Source organism: Mobula birostris, chromosome 7 (genome assembly GCF_030028105.1).
Source record: "Mobula birostris isolate sMobBir1 chromosome 7, sMobBir1.hap1, whole genome shotgun sequence".
NCBI lineage: Eukaryota > Metazoa > Chordata > Chondrichthyes > Myliobatiformes > Myliobatidae > Mobula > Mobula birostris.
In genome coordinates, this window is record NC_092376.1 from 107,064,906 (window position 1) to 107,086,614 (window position 21,709).

Genomic DNA, 21,709 nt, shown 5'->3' on the forward strand with positions numbered 1-21,709 from the left:
CTTTCTTTATACCCTCACGATATGGGCAGCACTGAGGATTGAGGAACCCATACTTTTTCAGAACTTCTCCTTTTCAGTTGTGTCCACCTCATATTGAGAAGCAGCCTTGCTCAGGCTAAGGAGGCAAGTAACAAAATCTCACATGGAATTCTACTCCTATTGTGCAGTGACTCTGTTGCGGATCTCAATCCCCAGTAGGACATCCTCTGTAGAGGATTTGGATTTTATACAAAGTGGATCAGGTCAAAGACATCATTCCTTGCACTTCTTGATAAACAACACTGGATCATAATTCCCAATCCACACACTGAATAGATAAATTCATGATGCAGTGTATTTCCAAACTACAGCTTCAGGAAAGACCTTGAATGCTGGTTGTGTTGGGTTAGGTACTTTAGAAGGGAGAACATAGGTGGTTTTAGAATCAGAGAGGTACTACATGGAAACAGGCTCTTCCACTCATTGATAACACAACGATCATCAATGACTCATTTACAGTAATCCTACAGCAATCACTTTTATTCACCCCAACTTCCATCCTCCCCCCCCCACCAGATTTTATGTTATCTTCTCACTTGGGGCAATAACCAGTGTCCAATTACCAATCCACGTGTCTTTAACACTGGGAGGACACTGGAGCCCTGGTGGGAAACCCATGTGGTCACAGTGAAACTGTGCAAACCCCAGAGAGCACCCACGGTCGGGAATGAACCCAGGTCACTGGTAGTCTAAGCTCCATCTTGCACAGCCTTTGACAAATGTAACATCACCAACATCGCCCTAGAACAACTAACACAAGCAAAACCAGGACAACCATTGGTTCTACCTCAAGTAGACTACCTGTACCTCACTCAGTGTGGTGCCTGGAACTCAGCCTCTCGTCGACCCTCCCAGACAGAACAGTCAGCCAGGAACCAGTGTGCGGCCTCTCGTGTGCACAGTGGACACTTGCACAAGATACTAAACGCAAGCAAAGATTGAAAACAGTTGGAAAACACTGGAAAAATAAACTGGATGGCATTCAATCGATAATCCTTTATCGTATTAGTCATCACAAGTAAAATCTCACCAGAGGAACAAGTGTGGCATCAACACCACTGGTTCAGGCAAAGCAAAATTAATGGATAACCTTGCTGGAAAACAAATGACACACATGGTTTATGCATTTTGAAGGATTAGTGGTCAGGTATGGATATAAGTACCCATTACCCATAAATCTATGATCCAAACATAAACCCCTCCTTCCAAAGGGAAGAAAGAACAGGACAATTCTATAGATATCTGAGAACAGATAGAAGCATTTTGCTAATTTCCACCCATCCCCACACAGAACTCATTTGCGTGTTTGAGAAGTATCAGATTTACTAGGCTTAGGAGAAAGACTTAACTATAACATGGCAAAATACCACAAGGTACTATAGAAGAGAGCTGGTCATCATTGACAAATGATGTGCCAATACAAAAACACTTGAAATTTCTGAAGATGGTGAGATGGATATAATAGAGATTAAAAACAAAACTGCACAATGCTATGTTGTATGGTTGCCAATGAACAAGAGGAATGGGTGAGTGGACTTAAACTGTAATGGTAGCCATGAAGTGGTTGAAAGATTAAAGAGACTAAGCTAGGACCAAAGTCTACAGTAAAGACAAAGGTAGAGGATGGAGCAAGATTAGATGCCAGTCTGGAACCAGGCAAGTCTAACAAGACCTATAAATGAGAGCAACACACAAAATACTGGAGGAACTCAGTAGGTCAGGCATCTATGGAAGAGTACAGTTAATGTTTTGGGCCAAGACCCTTCAGCATGAAAATTCGATTGAACTCTTTTCCATAGATGCTGCCTGGCCTACTGAGATCCTCCAGCATTTTGTGTGCGTTGCTTGGATTTCCAGCATCTGCAGATTTTCTCGGTTATAAATGAGATTTCCAAATTTTCAGAAAGATTACAAGTGATTTGAATTTGGACATGCTGGTATGCTGGTTCTGATGACACACCCCCCCCCCCCCCCCCCACACAGCCATCTTACACTGACTTTTATATCCTTACTCCTTTGACCAGCTCATCCTATTCTACCTCTGCACCCTCCTCCATATCTCCCACAAATGTCTGTCAAAAATAAATCACATTAATAAGCAGGATTTTTAATCCATCATTGATATAGCATCTTGTTTTAAAGCTGCCAAAATCTGAGCTTCTGAGCACTTTGAACAAGAGGCTTTTTGGGTGACAGGAGTTGGTGCACAAACCAGTGTGCCATGGGACTGAAGGGTGTGTGATTCTACTGGACCGGGGAGAAAGGAAATGCAGTATAGTTATGTGGAATAGTAATGTGATGCAAATTGGAAGAATGCATTGCAGGCCTCTACCACTAGAGGGAGTCTTCACACTCAGATGACGTGAGAGGCCCCTAGTGCTCATTCCAGGGCACGGCAAAGCCTGACCTGGCCTTGATAAACGAGTGCCCCATCTAAAACACTGACATACATTTCCTCACCACTCTTCAGAACAGACAGTGCTTGCTGCATCTTTTTACTTTTACCAACATACAGTTGTATTTTGCTTAACATATTAAAGACAAATTATTGAAGTTAAACCATTAGTCACAGATACTTCCTGCCTTTTTGGGGCAGGGGATTTCAAGTTCCATTAACAGCAATATAGGAAAAAATAATTTAATGGATTAAATTCTTCCATTATCATATTCTTTCAATTTGCTGATTCACTCAACTGTCAGTTTACTCATTAATGATAGGACAATATCCAAAATATTTTTGACATAATATATCAGGAACTACATAAGCTGGTAAAGGAATTCCAGAATTATTAATAAAAGATCACAGCCTAACCCACCAATGTTACTAGTCCTATAATACAATAACAGTTTCTGAAACATACCTACCATCACATGGGGCCTATGGTCACACTTCTTCAAAATTCACACGTGTTCCCAGAATCCCAATTTTTATAGAATAATAACTTCTAGGAAAATAGCCTATTGCAAAATCTCTTCAAAAGTCTATAATACTTTCTTTCTTTTTAAATCTTTTTATTGAATAAGTATACAAAAGGGTAAGCCATATAGGCACTAATACACTGTTAGAATATAATAAAATTACAGGAGATATTAATACAGAAAAAAAGTGATACAATGTAATTTAAACATAACATACTAAGGTAACATAATAGTATACTAATTTATATATATCTCAATAGAGAAAAGGAAAACAAAACCAAAAAAAACCCACCGTGCAACTAAACTAAAAGCAAAGCAATGGGCTAACTTGGAACCAAGTAGAGTTAAAGAACTTAAAATCACGTCCTCAAACCCGACCGCCATTAAAAACAGTAAAAAAAAACAAGGGTATATAAATATGGAGTAAAAAAAAAAGAAAAAAAATTACATTAAATGAAAATATTGAATAAAAGATCTCCAGGTCTGTTCAAATTTAAGTGAAGAATCATAAAGATTGCTTCTAATTTTCTCCAAATTCAAGCATAATATCATCTGAGAAAACCAAAAAAAGGTGGTTGGAGCATTAAGCTCTTTCCAATGTTGTAAGCTACATCTTTTCGCCATTAAAGTAAGAAATGCAATCATTCTACGGGCTGAAGGAGAAAGATTACTGGAAATTTTAGGTAGTCCAAAGATAGCAGTAATAGGGTGAGGAGAGATATCTATATTCAATACCTTTGAGATAATATTAAAAATGTCTCTCCAAAAAGTTTCCAGAGTAGGACAAGACCAAAACATATGAGTTAAAGAGGCTATCTGCCCTGGACATCTATCACAAAAAGGATTAATATGAGAATAAAAGCGAGCTAATTTATCTTTGGACATATGTGCTCTATGAACAACTTTAAATTGAATTAGGGGATGTTTAGCACAGATAGAGGAAGTATTGACTAATTGTAAAATCTGCCCCCAGTCATCCACGGAAATGATAGACCCCAATTCCTGTTCCCAATCTACCCTAATCTTATCAAATGGAGCTTTCCTAAGTTTCATAATATTATAAATCATAGCCGATGCACCTTTCTGACATGGATTAAGGTTAATTATAGTATCTAAAATGTATGTAGGAGGAAGCATTGGAAAAGAAGAAAGTATAGTACTTAGGAAATTTCTAACTTGTAGATACCTAAAAAAATGTATTCTTGATAAATTATATTTATTAGATAATTGTTCAAAAGACATAAGGGAACCACCTAAAAATAAATCCAAAAACCGTGAAATACCCTTAGTCTTCCAAATTTGAAAAGCACGATCCGTAAAAGAGGGAAAAGTCTATAATACTAACAAGAAACAACATTAATAAGTCTTGCACTGCCAAAGACTATCAGCAAAATACTTTAGTTAATTATGTAGATGAACAACTTTCAGACTCATCTCTTCCCCCATCCTTGTAAATGCCTATATTCTCCCTAGACTAGTTGTACCTGTGTCCTTTTGAGGTTACACCATCCCTACACTTCCCAAGTCACCAATTGTCTTTTCCACATATTAAACATCTTATCAACTGGTAAGTTTAAGCTTTTATTCCCAATGGCTATGATAGGAGTGACATTCAAAAACATAACAAATGTGAATATATACCCTGTCCTATCTATTATACAAATCTCAATAAGGACAAACAGGAGTTCTGCTTCCAAAGAGAACTTACATTGGGTGAAGCATTTTTAAAAAAACAGGATAGATTATCCTTTTCAATCCTCTGCCATTATACTCAATAAAGATCATTTGCATAATTATGTCATCATCCTTCCTCACCATATCAGTGAGACACTAATATCAACTTTGGATACATGTCTATTTTACCAACCAGTTGGCAATCCTCAGGAATAAGCCAAATAATCTGCTTGGAAATTTCTAAAGAGCTGTCTTTAAATGGAAGCCCTTTCATTTCCTATTTCTTTGCCCCCAAATCTCTATACACATTATTTTTCCTCCTATGATTCAGTGCAGGTCAATCTGCAATCATGCTTTTAGTGAATCTTTGAAAGATAGCCAAATGGTCTAATTCTTCAGACTTTTCAAACAACCTCCATATTCCTCAATCAGGTATCTATATACATTAATGGAAGTTCCTGCATCACCTTCAAACACCCAGGCAGCACATTACTGGGTAGCATAGTTAGTAGAGACACTTTTTGCCCCTTCCTTTCCTGTTGTGATGAAGGGCATCAACCCAAAATATCAGCAGCTATTTCTCTCTATAGATGCTGCCTGCCTTGCTGGGTTCCTCCAGATTTTGTGTGTGCGACTGCCTCATACCTCCAATATCCCAGGCACAAGCTTGACCTTGGGTGCTGTCTATGAGGAGCCTGCATGTTCCCTTGTGACACCTTAACCCCACAGATATACTCCAGGACCTCTGGTTTCCTCCATCTCCAAAAGCATGTTGGTTGATCGATTAATGGGCATCTAGTGCATATCTAAGAGGTAGGGGACAGTTCAAACTGGTTATGGTAGAATTTGTGAAAAAATGAATCTTAATGCAGATTCAGTAGACCAAGGGTCTGTTTCTACCCTCTTTCTCCTTCTATTATTAACCAAGCATATAAAAACAAAACTCCCATCTTCCTGCTGTTAAGAACATAATCACTAATGAGGGCTTGCAAATTTTCTTCAGCACCAAACTAGACCCAATGCCCTTGCCCCATCCTACACCCAAGTCCTTGTCCTGTTACTGACCAGAATCAGAAGCTGAAAGACTTAGAAGTTAAGGTCACACTCACAGAAGGAACAAGCACAGGGGCAATGCAAGGTGCTAGTACTTAAAGAGTGGGAGGAGAAAGTCACGGAACAAAGACTCACTTTAGATGAGATAGCTCCCACCTTTGCCTTAAACTGGCTGTACCGTTTTTGCAAATACGCAAAGTAAATATATCAAACAAAGCATCTATGGCTTAAACATAATTTTGCTCATTTCCGTTTATTTCAGAGTGATTTTGGTTTGCATTACAATAATTAATTCGGCAATATGGGACCCAGTTTCATTCAGATAAGGAGATGGCACCAGTTCCAAGCGGTTTTACCATCCTCAAATCACTCATCACCAGACTCCTCCCAAAGAATATACCAGTACTCTCTGTACAATCAAAATGTAGGTAACTCTTAATTACTGTACTTTACATTATAATCCTTTGGAATTCTGCAAATTGGCATTTTGAATTCAAGAGTTTATTTAAAAGATTGGATATGGATCGGGAAATTGATCAATTTATTTAGGGATAAAAATCCTCAAACCTACTGTCTTTACCGCACTGGGTTAATTTCTTTTGTTTGACCTGTGACAGAATGCCTCTCCCGTCTCTCACAACCCGCTTTAATTCGTTAGAGACAAAGGCAATGGTCCCAAACAATGAAACTAGCCCAGAAAAGACAGGAAAGCCTACTGGGAAGTTGAGTTAACCGCCAGTCAATCCTCAAATCAGCCCCCAAACCACACTGGGTGTCTATTTGTTTCGCTGTTCAAACGCAGCTTCAGTGATGCAGCGGGGAGAGATCGACTGTGCCATAAAGCGCGAAACTGGGTGGTGTCTCCTCGTTCAATTTCTAACTGGTGCAACATGGCATGCTTAAATAAAACATTATTAAAATCAATTACCCTGGAGAATTCTGTATTAAAACACACAAAAGTTGTAATAAAACTGCTTTAAACATTCAAAATTTCAGATTTGGTTTGTCCGCTTAAACACGCCTTTGCAAAAAAAAACAGTAAGGGCACGCTCCCTTCTGTGAACCTGTGAAATACTCTAAGCAACTTTCGGCACATTTTAGGAGAGAGAGTTGCAATTACAGAACAAATAAACAACATCGATTTTCCTTCGGAGGAAGGGGGTTGATTGAAATTCAATGCGGATTCAGTCCTTTCACAGACACATTGGCTTCTTGCAACAGCGCTGTATTCCAGGCGCGCGCGCACACACTCTATAGACACACACACACACACACACACACACACACACACACACACACACTCTCTCTCTAGACACACACACACACACACACACACACACACACACAAAAGCCCACTCAAGTCTTGTTCTTGTAGTATCTGCAGCACAATGCACTAAAGGCTGCCCGCCAGCAAGGCGCTGCATTAAATATATCTCTGCTGACCATTTGTAATCTTCTTGCCTTTGCGCCCAGAATACAAAAAGTACACTAAACATGCAATGAATAAAAAGGCTTAAGATACATACCGTTATCCGCGGAATATTCTTTTTACCCTGATATCCAGACATCATCTTGGTGAGAGTATTATTGTCCGGAGTTTTTTAAAAAATAAAATAATACCTAAACACTTATTCACTCTCTCTGGCTGCGTCTGCTCGAGTCTTGCGGGGACGTGATTTGCTGCCGTGCCCATACAATAGCAGCTCTGTAAGAGTATGCTGCGACTGACTATAGGCTGCGCCTCCTCCAGCTGCTATTGATCGCCGTCTGCAGCTCTCGCCTCGCCTCGCCCAGGGCAAACTGAGTGAACAGGGGAGACGCGTTCGAGCCACCCGCCAGGCGGAGCCAAAACTACTCCCGACATCCAGCAACTCTGGCACCTGAATAAAGTCCCTCGAAATTAGCCGATGAGAAAAACAAAATGATTTACGTCCTCTTGGGCTCTGATTTTTTTTTTGCATCTTACTTAATTCCAAACGCCTCTCCGCTCTCGGAGATATCCAAGCTGTAGCTTAATGTGCGTTTTATTTGTGTTCTACCATTTTAACATCAAATTTGAAAATTAAAATAACTGATAGCCACATGACAATATCCAGTTTTAAAGTTACTATGTTTCCCTATGGTGATGGTGGTGATTCTTGTGTGTGGAGCTATTCCTTTCAAGTATCTTGGATATCTTCTGGCTTATTCTCTGAGGATAGGAGGATGCAATTTAAATCCAGAGAATGTTACACGTGGAGCTCAAAGGTGCCAGTTCTGGTCAGCTGCATTACTGGAACTGTTATCATTGTGCTTTCCTCCAGCTGTTCTGTCCCAGACACCCCTGCTAATGCTACTCAGGTCATCTGAAATATGGGTGTGGTTTCTCTCTCAATGGATGCTGACTTCCCTGCAGGGTATTTCCAGCATTTATTTGTGTCACTTTTACAGCAGTTTTTAATTATGCACATTTACCTTCTTAAACTGTGTGAGAGCGAATAAGTGGCAGAACTACCATCAGATAAGGAGAGGGGTATGGGGCTGATGGGAGTGGTCCCTTGGGAACAGGCATGGACCCATGGACTGTCTGGCCTTCTGAATCACTATCAGTAAAAGAATTCTTAGCAGAAAGTAATTTTTTACAACCTCTTTGATTTTACATCATTCAAGCAGCCCCATGTCTGAACAAGTTTAGCCCCCTTATTTACAAAAGGATATGGTGACATTGGAGATAGTCCAAAAGTGATACATTCGACCAATTTCTGGGATGAGAAAGTTGAAATTTAATAGATCAACTTTAGTTGGCATATATATAACAAAACATACTGCAGAATGCGTCATTTTGCATCAAATTAAATCAGTGACAATTGTTGAAGTGTTGCCATGCTTCTGATGCCAGCATAGCACGCCCACCACTTACTAACCCGAACCGGTACATCTTTGGAATCTGGGAGGAAACCGGAGCACTCAGAGGAAACCCAGGAAATCACCAAACTGCTTACTGACAGCAAGCGGAATCAAACCCTGATCATAGAGCTTGCACTGTAAGAGTGTTACACTACTCTGCTGCCCCCAATGTGGTCCCATCACATGTGGCTAAGTATATTAAATCTATGTTCTTCGCAGTGTAGAAGGTGAGGGGGCGATCTTGAAACAGGTAAGATGCTTACTTGAAAGGATAGGGTAGGATATTGAAATGTTTCCATTGCTGGGGTAATCTTTTCTAAGTGGACACAGTTATAACATTAAAGGATGATCATTAAAGCTGGTGCATAGGACCATCTCACAGAGAGTGGTGTGACTTAGGAACTTTGTACCAAAGAGGGTTGAGAGTCTGGTTCTTCAGGGGTATTTAAAGAGGAAGTAGATATATTGTTGAAAGATCAAGGAAGTGAGGGCTCTGGGGCATTGGCACAGAAGAGGAAGCAAGGCCTTGAGTAGATCAGCCATGATTACGTCAAATGACTGGCCAGGCTTGATGGGACTACTAACTACTGCTCCTATTTTTGTATTTTCCTATTTTCACTTCCCCACCTCCAGTATTGATAATGTAATATTTGGTCAGTAATGTTAATGACCAGAAGTTTCCAAGGAAAATACAAAGCATCTTTTTTGTCTCTTGTGATTTTTCTCCAAGATTGTCAAGGAAGTGCCCAGAACATTAATTAATCCCTGGAAACAACAGGTCAGTCCTAAGACATAGGAAAATCTACTGGGACTTGGAGGACATTGTGTGGAAACGATAATAGGGTATTAGTTTTTTTTCATTTACGTAATTTTTAAATTGAACCAATTTCTTTTTGTAGACACAGATAACTTCCTTCATTTCTTCCTAAAATAAGTAGATAAAGCAAAAAAAAATCTAGATCAAACATGGTATTTTTTTAGGAGTTGGTTATTTCATGCTGCTTTTTTAGGGCAGAGAAAAGAGGTTACTTGTAGCAGTTAGTTCAGGCAGGGTGTTACGTGTCACATTATCCTTCCTCCTTTGCCGTTCATCTAAACTCACCAAAATTCTTGTAATACTGAAAACAGTAATACCCAACAGGTCAGGTAAAATTAGTGAAGGGAGATGTAGTGCGAATGTCACAGGTTGATGACCTGTCAGCAGAATGACAGAAAGTTCGAAATCAAACAGGTTTTAAATCACCGGGAAGGTGTAAGGTTAGAGGGCACAAACAGAACACTGGTGATAGAATGGCGACTGGGACACTTCCGGTATTTGTGCCAGGTAATAGGTAATAGGAACTGATCTACATGGAAGTTGTGTAAACAGAAGATGGGGGAGGACACAAGAACATAAGAAATAGAAGCAGAAAGAAGCCTTTCAGCTCCTGGTCACTTTTACACTGTGGCTGATTGCCTACTTGAGCTTCATTTTCATTTATTAATTCCCTGACTCTAAAACATCTGCTGGTTTCTTTCTCGATAGACCAATCAGCATCTGCAGGGGAGAGAAAAATTATGTTAATATTACATCAGAACTGGCCAGTTCATATGGGAGTTGGATGGTCTGGCTCTCTGCAGTTGTTGAACTCAGTGTGGAGTACAGTAACATGCCTCCTCAGAAGATGAATTGTGTTGACATTGTTGGATCAATGTAAGGAGCCAAAGGGAGAAGTCAGTGGGAGTGGGATGAAGAAGAAAAATGACAGGAAACTCGGGGTCACCCTTGTATATGGGAGAGAGCCAGAAGAAAAGAAATGATATGCCAATTAGCCTGATTTCAGTGCTTGGCAAGGCATTGGAATCTATTATTAAGAATGAGGTTTAGGGGTACTTGGAGGCACGTGACTGTGGTCAGTGTGGTTTCCATAAGGGTAATTGTTGTGACTGTGAACAAAGTCACCAGAGGGACACCAAAGCTGGTAAATACAGAAGTCTTTATTCAACAAAACGAGCAGACATCATACTGCAGACACTCTTGGAAGAAGATGCTCCTGACCCAATATTACATGACATTTTTTATATACTAAAGATCAAAGGTAATAGCGTGACAAATCTATAGTTACACTGTATCCACAATGCTTCCTTTGAATTATATATAATTTTCAAACATCTAGATCTCTACACCAACACTCCAAAAATGAATGTTAATCAGCACTGACACTGAGCTGCATTCATGCATATGCAGACATCTCAGGTGAATGGGTGTTTTCTGGTCTGTAATCAACCCCAGTCTGCAGCTCCAAGAACACCACTGTTCTGTGCTGCATTTTAAACTCAATCTACAATCCACATTCAGATCTGAAGACTAGTTGTTGTTGAAATCAATATTATAACTCTTCGAGGAAATAACATGCAGTATAGACAAAGGAGAATCAGTGTATGTTGTATATTTGGATTTTCAGAAGGCCTTTGACAAGGTGCTGCTTAACAAAACAGGCGCCTATGATATTTCACGAAAGATACTTACATGGATAAGATTGGATGATTGACAGGAGGTGAACAATGGGAATAAAGGGTGCTTTTTCTGGCTGGCTGTGGGATACTAGTCGTGTTCCACAGGAGTCAATGCTGGCACCACTTCTTTTCATGTTATATGTCAATGACTTCGATGATGGGATTGATGGCATTGTAGCCAAGTTTGTTGACACTATGAAGATAGGTGGAGGGGTTGGTAGTATTGAGGAAGCAGGGTGTCTGCAGTGTGATATATATCCATTTCTAGCTCAAGTTTGCTAAGCTTGTTTTCTAAATAGCAGTTGCCGTTGTTGTAAGTAAACATTGCCATCTGATCTGATGAACTAGTGGTGCCAGAGACAATGACCTGAACTTGTATCAAGAAATAATAAGAACTGTTTGTGGGGAAGAAGATTTTAAAGATGGGCTTTCACGCGTCATTGTCACGTGTTTATGTAAAATTATAATAGTGACATTCCTTTGCGATTTGGGAAATGTGGTAGATGGAATATAGTGTATGGAACTATATGGCCATGCACTTTGGCAGAAGGAATAAAAGCATAGACTATTTAGTAAATGGGGAGAAAATTCAAAACTCAGAGTTGCAAAGGCCTTGAAGATTGAGTCGATGGTAAGGAAGGCAGACGCAATGTTAGCACTCATTTCAAGAATATAAATGCATGGTTGTAATGCTGAGGCTTTATAAGGCATTTGCCAGACCGCACTTGGAGCATTAAGAACAGTTTTGGGCCCCTTATCTAAGAAAAATTGTGCAGGCATTGGGGAGGATCCAGGGAAGATTTACGAGAATGATTCCTGGAATGAAAGGGTTAATGTATGAGGAGCATATGATGGCTCTGCGTCTGTATTGGCTGAATTTAGAAGAATGGGGGGGGGGGGAATCTCAGTGAAACGCATTACTGTAAATATTGAAAGGCCTAGATGGACTAGATATGGAAAATACGTTTCCTACAATGGGGAGTCCAGGATCACAGGGCATAGTTTAGAATAGAGGGACATCCATTTAGACCAGAGATGTCTTTAGCCAGAAGGTAGAGAATCAGTGGAATTCATTTCCACAGATGGCTGTGGAGGCCAAGTCAATGGGTATATTTAAAGCAGAGGTTGATAGGTTCTTGATTAGTCAGGGTGTCAAAGATTACAGAGAGGAGACAGGAGAATGGGATTGAGAGAAATAATAACTTAGCCATGTTGGAATGGCAGAGCAGACTTGATGGGCTGAATGGCTGACATCTGTTCCTATGTCTTATGATCTCATAGTCTTATCCTGGAAGTGCAGGTGAATTTGTGCTTCATCTGAGAGTGTGGTCCCTATTGTGAGATGGAAAGAGGTAAAAATTGAAGGGTACTCCCTCCGGTAGTTGCTGGGAAGGGGAGCAGTATGAGTGGAGATGAAAGAGTGAACTGGGGACTGTAGGGGGTTATAAGATAATTTTCAGAATGATAAAAAAGGGGAGGAGCAGACAGAAAGATATGCCTGGTGGAGGCATCGTGTTGGGGTCGTATTGTAAAGAGCATTTGCTGAATTTGGAGGCTGATAAATTACAGGTGGAAAACACAAAAAAAATCCAATCTCTGCTGTACATAGAAGGACAGAAATGGGAGCAAAAACACAGAAAGAGGAACATAAGCAATGGAAAACATTGTCAGCTGTGGAAACCATGGGTAAGGCACAAAGAAGATGGGTTAGTGTAGAAAGTATCATTACCAGAATAGATGCAACGGAGCTAGAGAAACAGGAAGGGTGGAATTGAACCCCTGCTGTAGGTGAGATAGCTGTAGGAGAAGCTGGAGGTGAGATAGCTGTAGGAGAAGCTGGAGGTGAGATAGCTGTAGGTGAGATAGCTGTAGGAGAAGCTGGAGGAGAGATAGCTGTAGGTGAGATAGCTGTAGGAGAAGCTGTAGGTGAGATAGCTGTAGGAGAAGCTGTAGGTGAGATAGCTGTAGGAGAAGCTGGAGGTGAGATAGCTGTAGGAGAAGCTGGAGGTGAGATAGCTGTAGGTGAGATAGCTGTAGGAGAAGCTGGAGGAGAGATAGCTGTAGGTGAGATAGCTGTAGGAGAAGCTGTAGGTGAGATAGCTGTAGGAGAAGCTGGAGGTGAGATAGCTGTAGGAGAAGCTGGAGGTGAGATAGCTGTAGGTGAGATAGCTGTAGGAGAAGCTGGAGGAGAGATAGCTGTAGGTGAGATAGCTGTAGGAGAAGCTGGAGGTGAGATAGCTGTAGGAGAAGCTGGAGGTGAGATAGCTGTAGGTGAGATAGCTGTAGGAGAAGCTGGAGGAGAGATAGCTGTAGGTGAGATAGCTGTAGGAGAAGCTGGAGGTGAGATAGCTGTAGGAGAAGCTGGAGGTGAGATAGCTATAGGAGAAGCTGGAGATGAGATAGCTGTAGGTGAGATAGCTGTAGGAGAAGCTGGAGGTGAGATAGCTGTAGGAGAAGCTGGAGGTGAGATAGCTGTAGGTGAGATAGCTGTAGGAGAAGCTGGAGGAGAGATAGCTGTAGGTGAGATAGCTGTAGGAGAAGCTGGAGGTGAGATAGCTGTAGGAGAAGCTGGAGGTGAGATAGCTGTAGGTGAGATAGCTGTAGGTGAGATAGCTGTAGGAGAAGCTGGAGGAGAGATAGCTGTAGGTGAGATAGCTGTAGGAGAAGCTGGAGGTGAGATAGCTGTAGGAGAAGCTGGAGGTGAGATAGCTATAGGAGAAGCTGGAGATGAGATAGCTGTAGGAGAAGCTGGAGGAGAGATAGCTGTAGGTGAGATAGCTGTAGGAGAAGCTGGAGGTGAGATAGCTGTAGGAGAAGCTGGAGGTGAGATAGCTATAGGAGAAGCTGGAGATGAGATAGCTGTAGGAGAAGCTGGAGGTGAGATAGCTGTAGGTGAGATAGCTGTAGGAGAAGCTGGAGGTGAGATAGCTGTAGGAGAAGCTGGAGGTGAGATAGCTATAGGAGAAGCTGGAGATGAGATAGCTGTAGGAGAAGCTGGAGGTGAGATAGCTGTAGGTGAGATAGCTGTAGGAGAAGCTGGAGGTGAGATAGCTGTAGGAGAAGCTGGAGGTGAGATAGCTATAGGAGAAGCTGGAGATGAGATAGCTGTAGGAGAAGCTGGAGGTGAGATAGCTGTAGGAGTCTGTGGGCTTGTACAGGATGATGGTTATTAACCTTTCCTCTGAGATGGACATAGAGAAGTTGAGAAAGAAAAGGGAAGAGCTAGAGATGGACCACGTCAAAATGAGAGCTGGTTGAAAATTGGCACAACTCTTTGAGTTATGTACAGAGCAGGAAGCAGAACCAACATAGTCATTAGTGTACTGGAATAATGAAGTGCCAAAGGGGACCAAAGTAGTACTGAACTAACAACAATTGCACATATCCCACAAGGAGATAGGGAAAGCTGGAATCAATGCAGGTTTAACCAAGCAAAGGAGGAGATGGACTGCTTATTCTACATAATCTTTTATCCATTTATAATCATGCCTTTGCTTAGCTTCCCTGGCCATCTATACTACTAGGCTCTATTACCCCATGTGGTAGTATTCTCAACATCCTCCATGTTGTGTTTTTTTTCTTAAGTTACTAAGAAATTTCTTCATGACCATCTTACCTCTGTCTTCAATCTTAGAAAACAATTTTGCAATGTCAACTCTATCCAAATCTTTTATAACTCTGCAAACCTTAATCTGCTCTTTCAATCTTCTAATTCTTGAGAAGCAGTCCCAGCCTGTTGAATGCTCTTTAATAGGTCTCTTCATCTGCTTAGTTCTGGTAACTTTCTCCTAAACATTCCTTGCACCTTCTGCTGATCCTCTTTTATAATATGGAGTTCAGAATTATTATAGCACTTGCATTATCTTCAAGAAATTTTAAATATCTTCTTTAGTTTTCAGTTCTAAGCCTTTAGTAACCCTTATTCGCCTACTTTTAGTGACTTCAGGATAATGTTGAGTGTTGCTTTATCCAATTATGAAACTTTATTTCTAAGGGTATTCAGTTCCAACCAAAATGGATTACCTCATCTACCAATTACGAGCCAATTTATTAATCTATTCCTATATATTGTTGCAATCTTCCTCCATATTAATCACAACCCCAAATTTACCTATTGTTAAATTTAAACTTCTAATGTAGTTAAATAAACTGTGCATGTAAATGAAGAATGGTTCAGCATGAATCCTTTTGGAATACCACTTACCACCATCTGACAACAACAGTATCATTCTGTTGCTAAACTGAGATCACAAATTCTAATTGTTGTTTGGTAAACACAAGGTGCTCTCAGTATTTAGATGATCTGCAGCTGGAAGTCACAACCTTCAGCTTTCATTCTTCTTTATTTTAAAAGAGTGGTTATTAAGTCTACTCTAAGGTTACAGACATTCTGGCTCCTGTGACACATGAATGTCATTGATTATCTTTTTAAGGAGTGACATAGATATTTGACTGCCCTCTTAAACGTGACAGAGAAGGGTGAACAATGAGAAATGCGTATTAGTGATAAAGTATTTTATATTGCTAAACACCCACTATTACTTGAAAACAATACTTTCATAGGAATTCTGAATCTTGTAAAACACAATGTATTGTTATTCACTGTAGGCACACATCCCCCCACTAAGATTGTGACACTTCATGTCTTTTTTTAACAAGGACAACTATTGCATACGGCTTGGCTTTGATATTTTGTGTTATCTTTTTGTAATATCCTTTGAACTGCACGGCCGGAAGTTAGGTAGAGCGTGTGACATGTGATAGACAAGAAAGTCTTACTGATATTACCAGTAACCTGTGTATTTTCTGATGATGCAGAAGGCCATTCAGCCCAGTGATTCACTGTCAGATCTCAGAGTATGTCCACCAATTCCCAACCAATATTTGTTTTTCTTGCAAATGTTGTCTCTCATATTCCCATCTTTTCTCCAGATTATATCATAAATCTACACTGGCTGCAATATCCTGTGTCCAGTTAACCTAGCAAACAGCATGACATGGGCATGTGGGAGGAAACCAGAGCCACTGGGGAGACCCCGTATTCACAAGAAGTACATGCAATCTTCACACAACTGAAGCCCTCCAGTCCTGGCGATACCACTATGAATCTCTTCTGCTCCTTTTCCCTCTTAAATATGTGTACCATTACCAAAGCCTTATAACTGTTGGTGACAAGCAATTAAATGGTGTGCAAGGTTTGTGATTGGATTTAAACTCCTGGATTTCAAAAATCCATGCAGCAATATTCCAGGATAATTACAGAGATACTTGTTGCAGAAAAATACCATCATATCTATCTCCTCTCTCTCTCTCTCTCATTCTAATGCTCTTTCTTTCTGCAGGTTATAATCCCCTTCTGCATGCACACCCTGCTATACACTAAGTGACAGCTTTTATGACTCAATAACTTTGTCCATCTTACCCAAATAAACCTAAGATTGTCCTCTGGCTGTCTTCACATGTTATTGAAAAAGAACAAAAAGGAGTTTTTGTTTCTGGCTGAATGTACAGCTTCCTGTATTCTGGCTACTTGATATGCTATAGAGACATCCAAAGAAATCATACATGTTGCATCTCCTCAGATAACAGGCATGCTTTCTTCTAACAGATCCATTGTTTTGAACAAGAATGAATTTGTATTTACATAAGATCACTCGTGAGGTTAGGATCTCTCCATCCAATTTAGTGGATTGTAAAGTGGTGAGTGTTATAGAACCCAGTTGCCCGAGCCCCCAAGAACCCCACTGAGTCAGCAGGACATCATGCTTAAAGAGTGGACTATATCATGCCCAGTTTATTCCTTTGTGCTGATCAGGATGACTTACTTCCTTAGGTATTAACTACAATGAATAACGCTTTTGAGATGATTATATTAAACTGTTAGCCTGGTTAGAGATGGAAAAATTCTAATCCCTCAGGCTCCATTCAGATTTCAATTGACCATGAATACACCTCACATTATTGCACTCTTGTAGAATGTTTAACATATTACACCTTACAGCCACTGCTTAGCTATGGTGGATCCAGATTTGCTTCCAATCTTTTAGACTGAGCTATGATGGTCACCATAACGGAAAGTCCACAAGCTCATGCAACTTTCTTACAGCAGGCAGACTATGATGCCCGTCAGTGTATGAAGCTGATGGCATCAATGCCCAAATGGATCTCAACTCTGCGCGCAGTGTGAAGTGTCATGATCCAACTCCATCAACAACTTCAATCAAACTGCTTAAATAGATCTGCTGGCAACCCAGACAGAATGCTAGAGGAACTCAGCAGACCCGGCAGCACCGGTATAGCTGACGTTTTCCGCCGAACTGGAGATATAAAGATGAGGAGTAGATTTAGACGGTGGGGGAGGGTAGAGGGAAACACAAAGTAATAAGTGAAACTGGGAGGGGGAGGGGTGAAGTAAAGAGTTGGGAAGTTGATTAGTGAAAAAGATACATATAAAAATAGTTAAATTAATCAAATACTGCAAAAATAAAAATAAAAAAGTAGCGAGGTAATGTTCATGGGTTCAATGTCGGATGGTAGAGGGGAAAAATCTGTTCCTAAATCACTGAGTAGGTGCCTTCAGGCTTCTACACCTCTCAAACAATTACCGCCGTTGTGCCTTCTTTGTAGCTGCGTTGATATGTTGGGCACAGGATACATCCTCAGAGATATTGACACCCAAGAACTTGAAATTGCTCACTCCTTCCACTTCTGATCTCTCTGTGAGGACGGTTGGGTATTTCTTGAGGACCACAATCAATTCTTTGATCTTACTGATGTTGAGCTCTCTAGCCTGGTGGATATATTTGCTACAGTATATTTGCCTACTGCAAACTCTGGCCTTAGAAGAGTGACATTATATAGAGTATTAAGATCTGTTCACAATGACCAATATTTTACATCTACTAGCAAATGTAACATAAATGAAATTAATTTTCAGAACATTTTGGTATCTAATTCATTTGTTAAGTTCCAGACAAGACAAAGGACAGCCCTCCATCTACAAAACCCTCAACTCGACCTGAGCCACTGAGAATCTCCAGTGTATTGCTCTCTAGGTTTTGTATAGCCAAATGGATATTAATTGTTGGATGTTTTCCTTAAAGTTGGGGGCCACCCAAATTCTTAAGTCCTTCAGCTATCAAAATTGTTTATGTTTCTTCTCCAAGGGGATTTACAACCAGGCCATTACTTCCCCCTTTGAATTTTACCTGCATGGTTCAGATTTTGAATGAAGAAGCAGTTTTACCTGACATGCAGATGTCAGGGTGAGAGAACAACCCTGATCTTTTCACCATATCCCAGAGACAGAGTGTGAATTTATATTTTCTAAGATGACAAAAAGAGGCCATTTATCCATGAATCCTATGCTGGTTCTCTTCGGCCTAGACCGTCCATGCCAACCATGTTGTTCACCCAGCTAGTCCCAATTTCCTGTGTTCAGTCCACACCTCTCTAAGACCTGCCACCCAGGTATTTTTTAAATAATACTATTATACCTGCTCTAATCTCTGCCTCTGGCAGTTCATCCCATATACTCACCACTCTCTGTACAAAGAAGTTGCCCCACATATCCATTTTAAGTCCTTTTCCCCTCACCCTAGTTTTGGACTTCCCTGGCCCGTGGAAAAGCTCGCTGTCATCTAACTTATTCGTGCCTAAGGTTGGCCCCCATTCTCCTGTCTTCCAAAAAATAAAGAGCTAGCCTGGCCAACCTCTCCCTATACCTCAGGCCCTCTAGTCTGGGTAATAGTCTCAACAATATGTTCTGCTCTCTTTCTGGTTTAATCATGTCTTTCTTGTAACAGGACAATCAAAACTGTACACTGTACTGCAAGTGTGGCCTCACCAAAACTTACACCATTGCAACACAACTCTCAAGTTAATCCCTTCCCCCTTTTCCCTCCGACCCATTTCTTCCCTACTATTCTTATCCTTCTACCAGCCAACTCTATTAGAGACAATTTACAGAATCCAATTAACTTACCAACTCACACATCTTTGGGGTGTGGAAGGAGACCAGAGGACCCAGCTGAAACCCACACACTCAGAAATAGCTGCAAGCTCCACAAAGACAGCACCAGGAGTCAGGATCAGACCTGATGAACTGGATCTGTGAGGCAGCCTGTTCACCTTCAACCAAAGGGTTTAAATGAGACAAAGCCAAGTATGCTATCTAATGACAGATATGACACATGACAACATTCCCCATCATGTAATGATATCCATGTACCACTCCCAAAGAAATCAATTCTTTGGGGAGTTAAATGGTTTGCAATAATCATTGAGTGCTGGGAAGGTACTACCTAGATATTTTAGGTTTATGTTATTGACACAGATTTCAAACCAAGGTCATTAAAAAGGAAGCTTATAGCTTTAAAAGGGTCATTACTCAATTGCCATTAGCTCTATAACAATATTATTCTTTTTTTATTGATTTTCCTGTCCATTTCAAACTGGTTCCACTTCTTCCAAATAAGCATCCAATAATTACTTGCTCTCTCAGCCTGACATTGCAGTGAAATACGAGTGGTTGTTATTTCCATAATGCTTTGTTATGGCTTTTAAAAATTATAGTTTCTTAACAAATGTAATTGGATAGTAGGTGCATATACTGAAAACTGTTATGGAGGGAAAAGAATCATGGTGCCTTGGAAGAGGTTATGCAGGAGCTGTGAATCAGAAGACCTCTATTACCCTTCACTCATCTCATAAATTCATAAAATATGCAGACACTCACCATATATCAAGGAAATTGCCAAAAGCAATTATATAATGGGTAACTAATTCTACATTCACCATACTCTGGTGAAAAACTCAATTAAAACCTCAATATTTTTAAGTGCAATTTGTACTGGTATGGCAGGGGGTGGTGGCTACTGCACAGGATTGAAATAAGCTGCAAAAGATGTAAACTCAGTCAGCTCCATCATGGACACTGGCATCCGTAGTATCCAGGACATCTTCAAGGAGTGATGCTTCAAAATGGTTGATTGATTGTGTGGTGAACTCTATGTGTTATGAACTGGAATTTTGCCTGCATTGAGACCTTGATCCTATTTGTAAGCCAATGTAGGTAAAATTCCAGACCATAATGCAAAGGGTTTGACATGCAACCAATCAGCAATGAGACCCTTCCCTATGCCACAATTGAATTTTCGTAATGATGACCAATCAGCTGCTTGATAAGTATATAAAGGCCAAGCATTCGGAGGACACACTGCAAATGAACATCGCACTGACCTTGCCAAGATCGGAGAACAACTCAACCCAGCCATAAATTGTATCGTTAACTGCACAGAAATGCTGAGGTTTGTAGGGTAAAGCAATTGGGAGAAATGTACATAATTCACAACCACCAATGTTGAGTTGTGGTTTCGCTTTAAGAGGACGGTCGGATGTGATGTTGTTGTTACATGAAGATTTTTAGCACGCTTTTGTGTTTAGGTTTTGGAGTTCAATAAAGTGTGTTACGGGTTTCATTAAACATATATAATGCCCTGGTTATGATTTTTACTACTATGCTGTAGGTATTTCATTTTAGCAGTTCTGTAAGAGCAGTCTATTCTGCTTTCAGCCTGTTTGGGTTTGAGCTAAGATAAGGGGCTTTGTTGTTCAACTTACGAATGTGATGTCAACCAATCAAGATGGTGGAATTGGGAGAAGGTTCTAGAGGGCACTGTGTGGAGAGATGTTTCTGATAGACACTGGTATGGGTCGAGGGCTTTTTGGCGGGAGATGGGAGAAGACAGGAGGGAAGGTGGCTGAGGATGCTGTCCATATTACACAAGGTGTTTTGTGCAGATGAATGGCTCAAGGAGATAGGACCAATACTCCCGTGGGTGAGCACATTTGTTTGAGACAGATGTAAAGCGACATTCGGAGGGTAGTGCATGCATTCACGCAGACCGAGAGTCCAACACATGAGTTAAATACAACTTCAAGGTGAGCTCCAATTTATGTGCACATTTTACTCTTTAATTATATTGGGCTCTTCTGTTTTTTTTTAATAACTGTTTGGTTAAGTTAACATTCATAAATATAGCTTCTTTACAATTGTATGCAGTGTATGGTTTGATATTTCTTGCCAACGGGCAATTGCATGGGGGCAATATGTTACATAATATTCACACAAATCGGGATTTGCCTAGGCGAGACATCCCAACCTCACGGGTTTGGTGGGACCCAAGTCATATCGACCCTAGACCACTGAGTCCGGTGGCTGTTAGCAAGTGGCTACCGAGCTGCACCTCTAGAGACGCCTGGCAAAAAGGGGTTTCATTGTGGGGGTTATTGTCTGGGATTGAATTAGCTGAATACTGCATAATTGCTCTAAAAATTGATTAATTGGTTTTGTGTTAAGTCTGTGTTAAACATTTGTCCGGGAAAGTGATATGGACGCCGCAGAGATTAAGCGTTGGTACGATTCAAAGAGGTTACTCATAACTAATGCTTGTGTTCCGAGCAGGGTGGATATTCACAGCTCAGATTAATTATTGGTTAGGGTTTTAAGTACCGTTAAAGCAGTAGGGAATGTTTCAATCATGGAATGGAAGTTTGACCAAATGGTGGGCAAAGATGTTGTTTTAGTTCAGACTAACAATGGTGTGACGGGAGTGGGTCTGCCTGGTACCATTGAAGTACT

At 40.6% G+C, this 21,709-nt stretch overlaps 1 protein-coding gene across 3 annotated transcripts in view; it reads right to left on the minus strand.

The window, feature by feature from the left end:
• The window catches only part of LOC140200358 (dihydropyrimidinase-related protein 3-like), a 225,229-nt gene that overhangs the window by 143,303 nt on the left and 60,217 nt on the right, over positions 1-21,709 (minus strand). Inside the window, exon 1 of one of the 3 annotated variants that reach the window (XM_072263579.1) lies at positions 7,212-7,502. The exons of the other annotated variants lie outside the window; for them this stretch is intronic. Coding sequence (XP_072119680.1) covers positions 7,212-7,256 — 45 coding nt within the window. The 5' untranslated portion in view covers positions 7,257-7,502. Of the gene's footprint in view, positions 1-7,211; positions 7,503-21,709 lie in introns of those variants that run through there. 3 annotated transcript variants of the gene reach the window in all.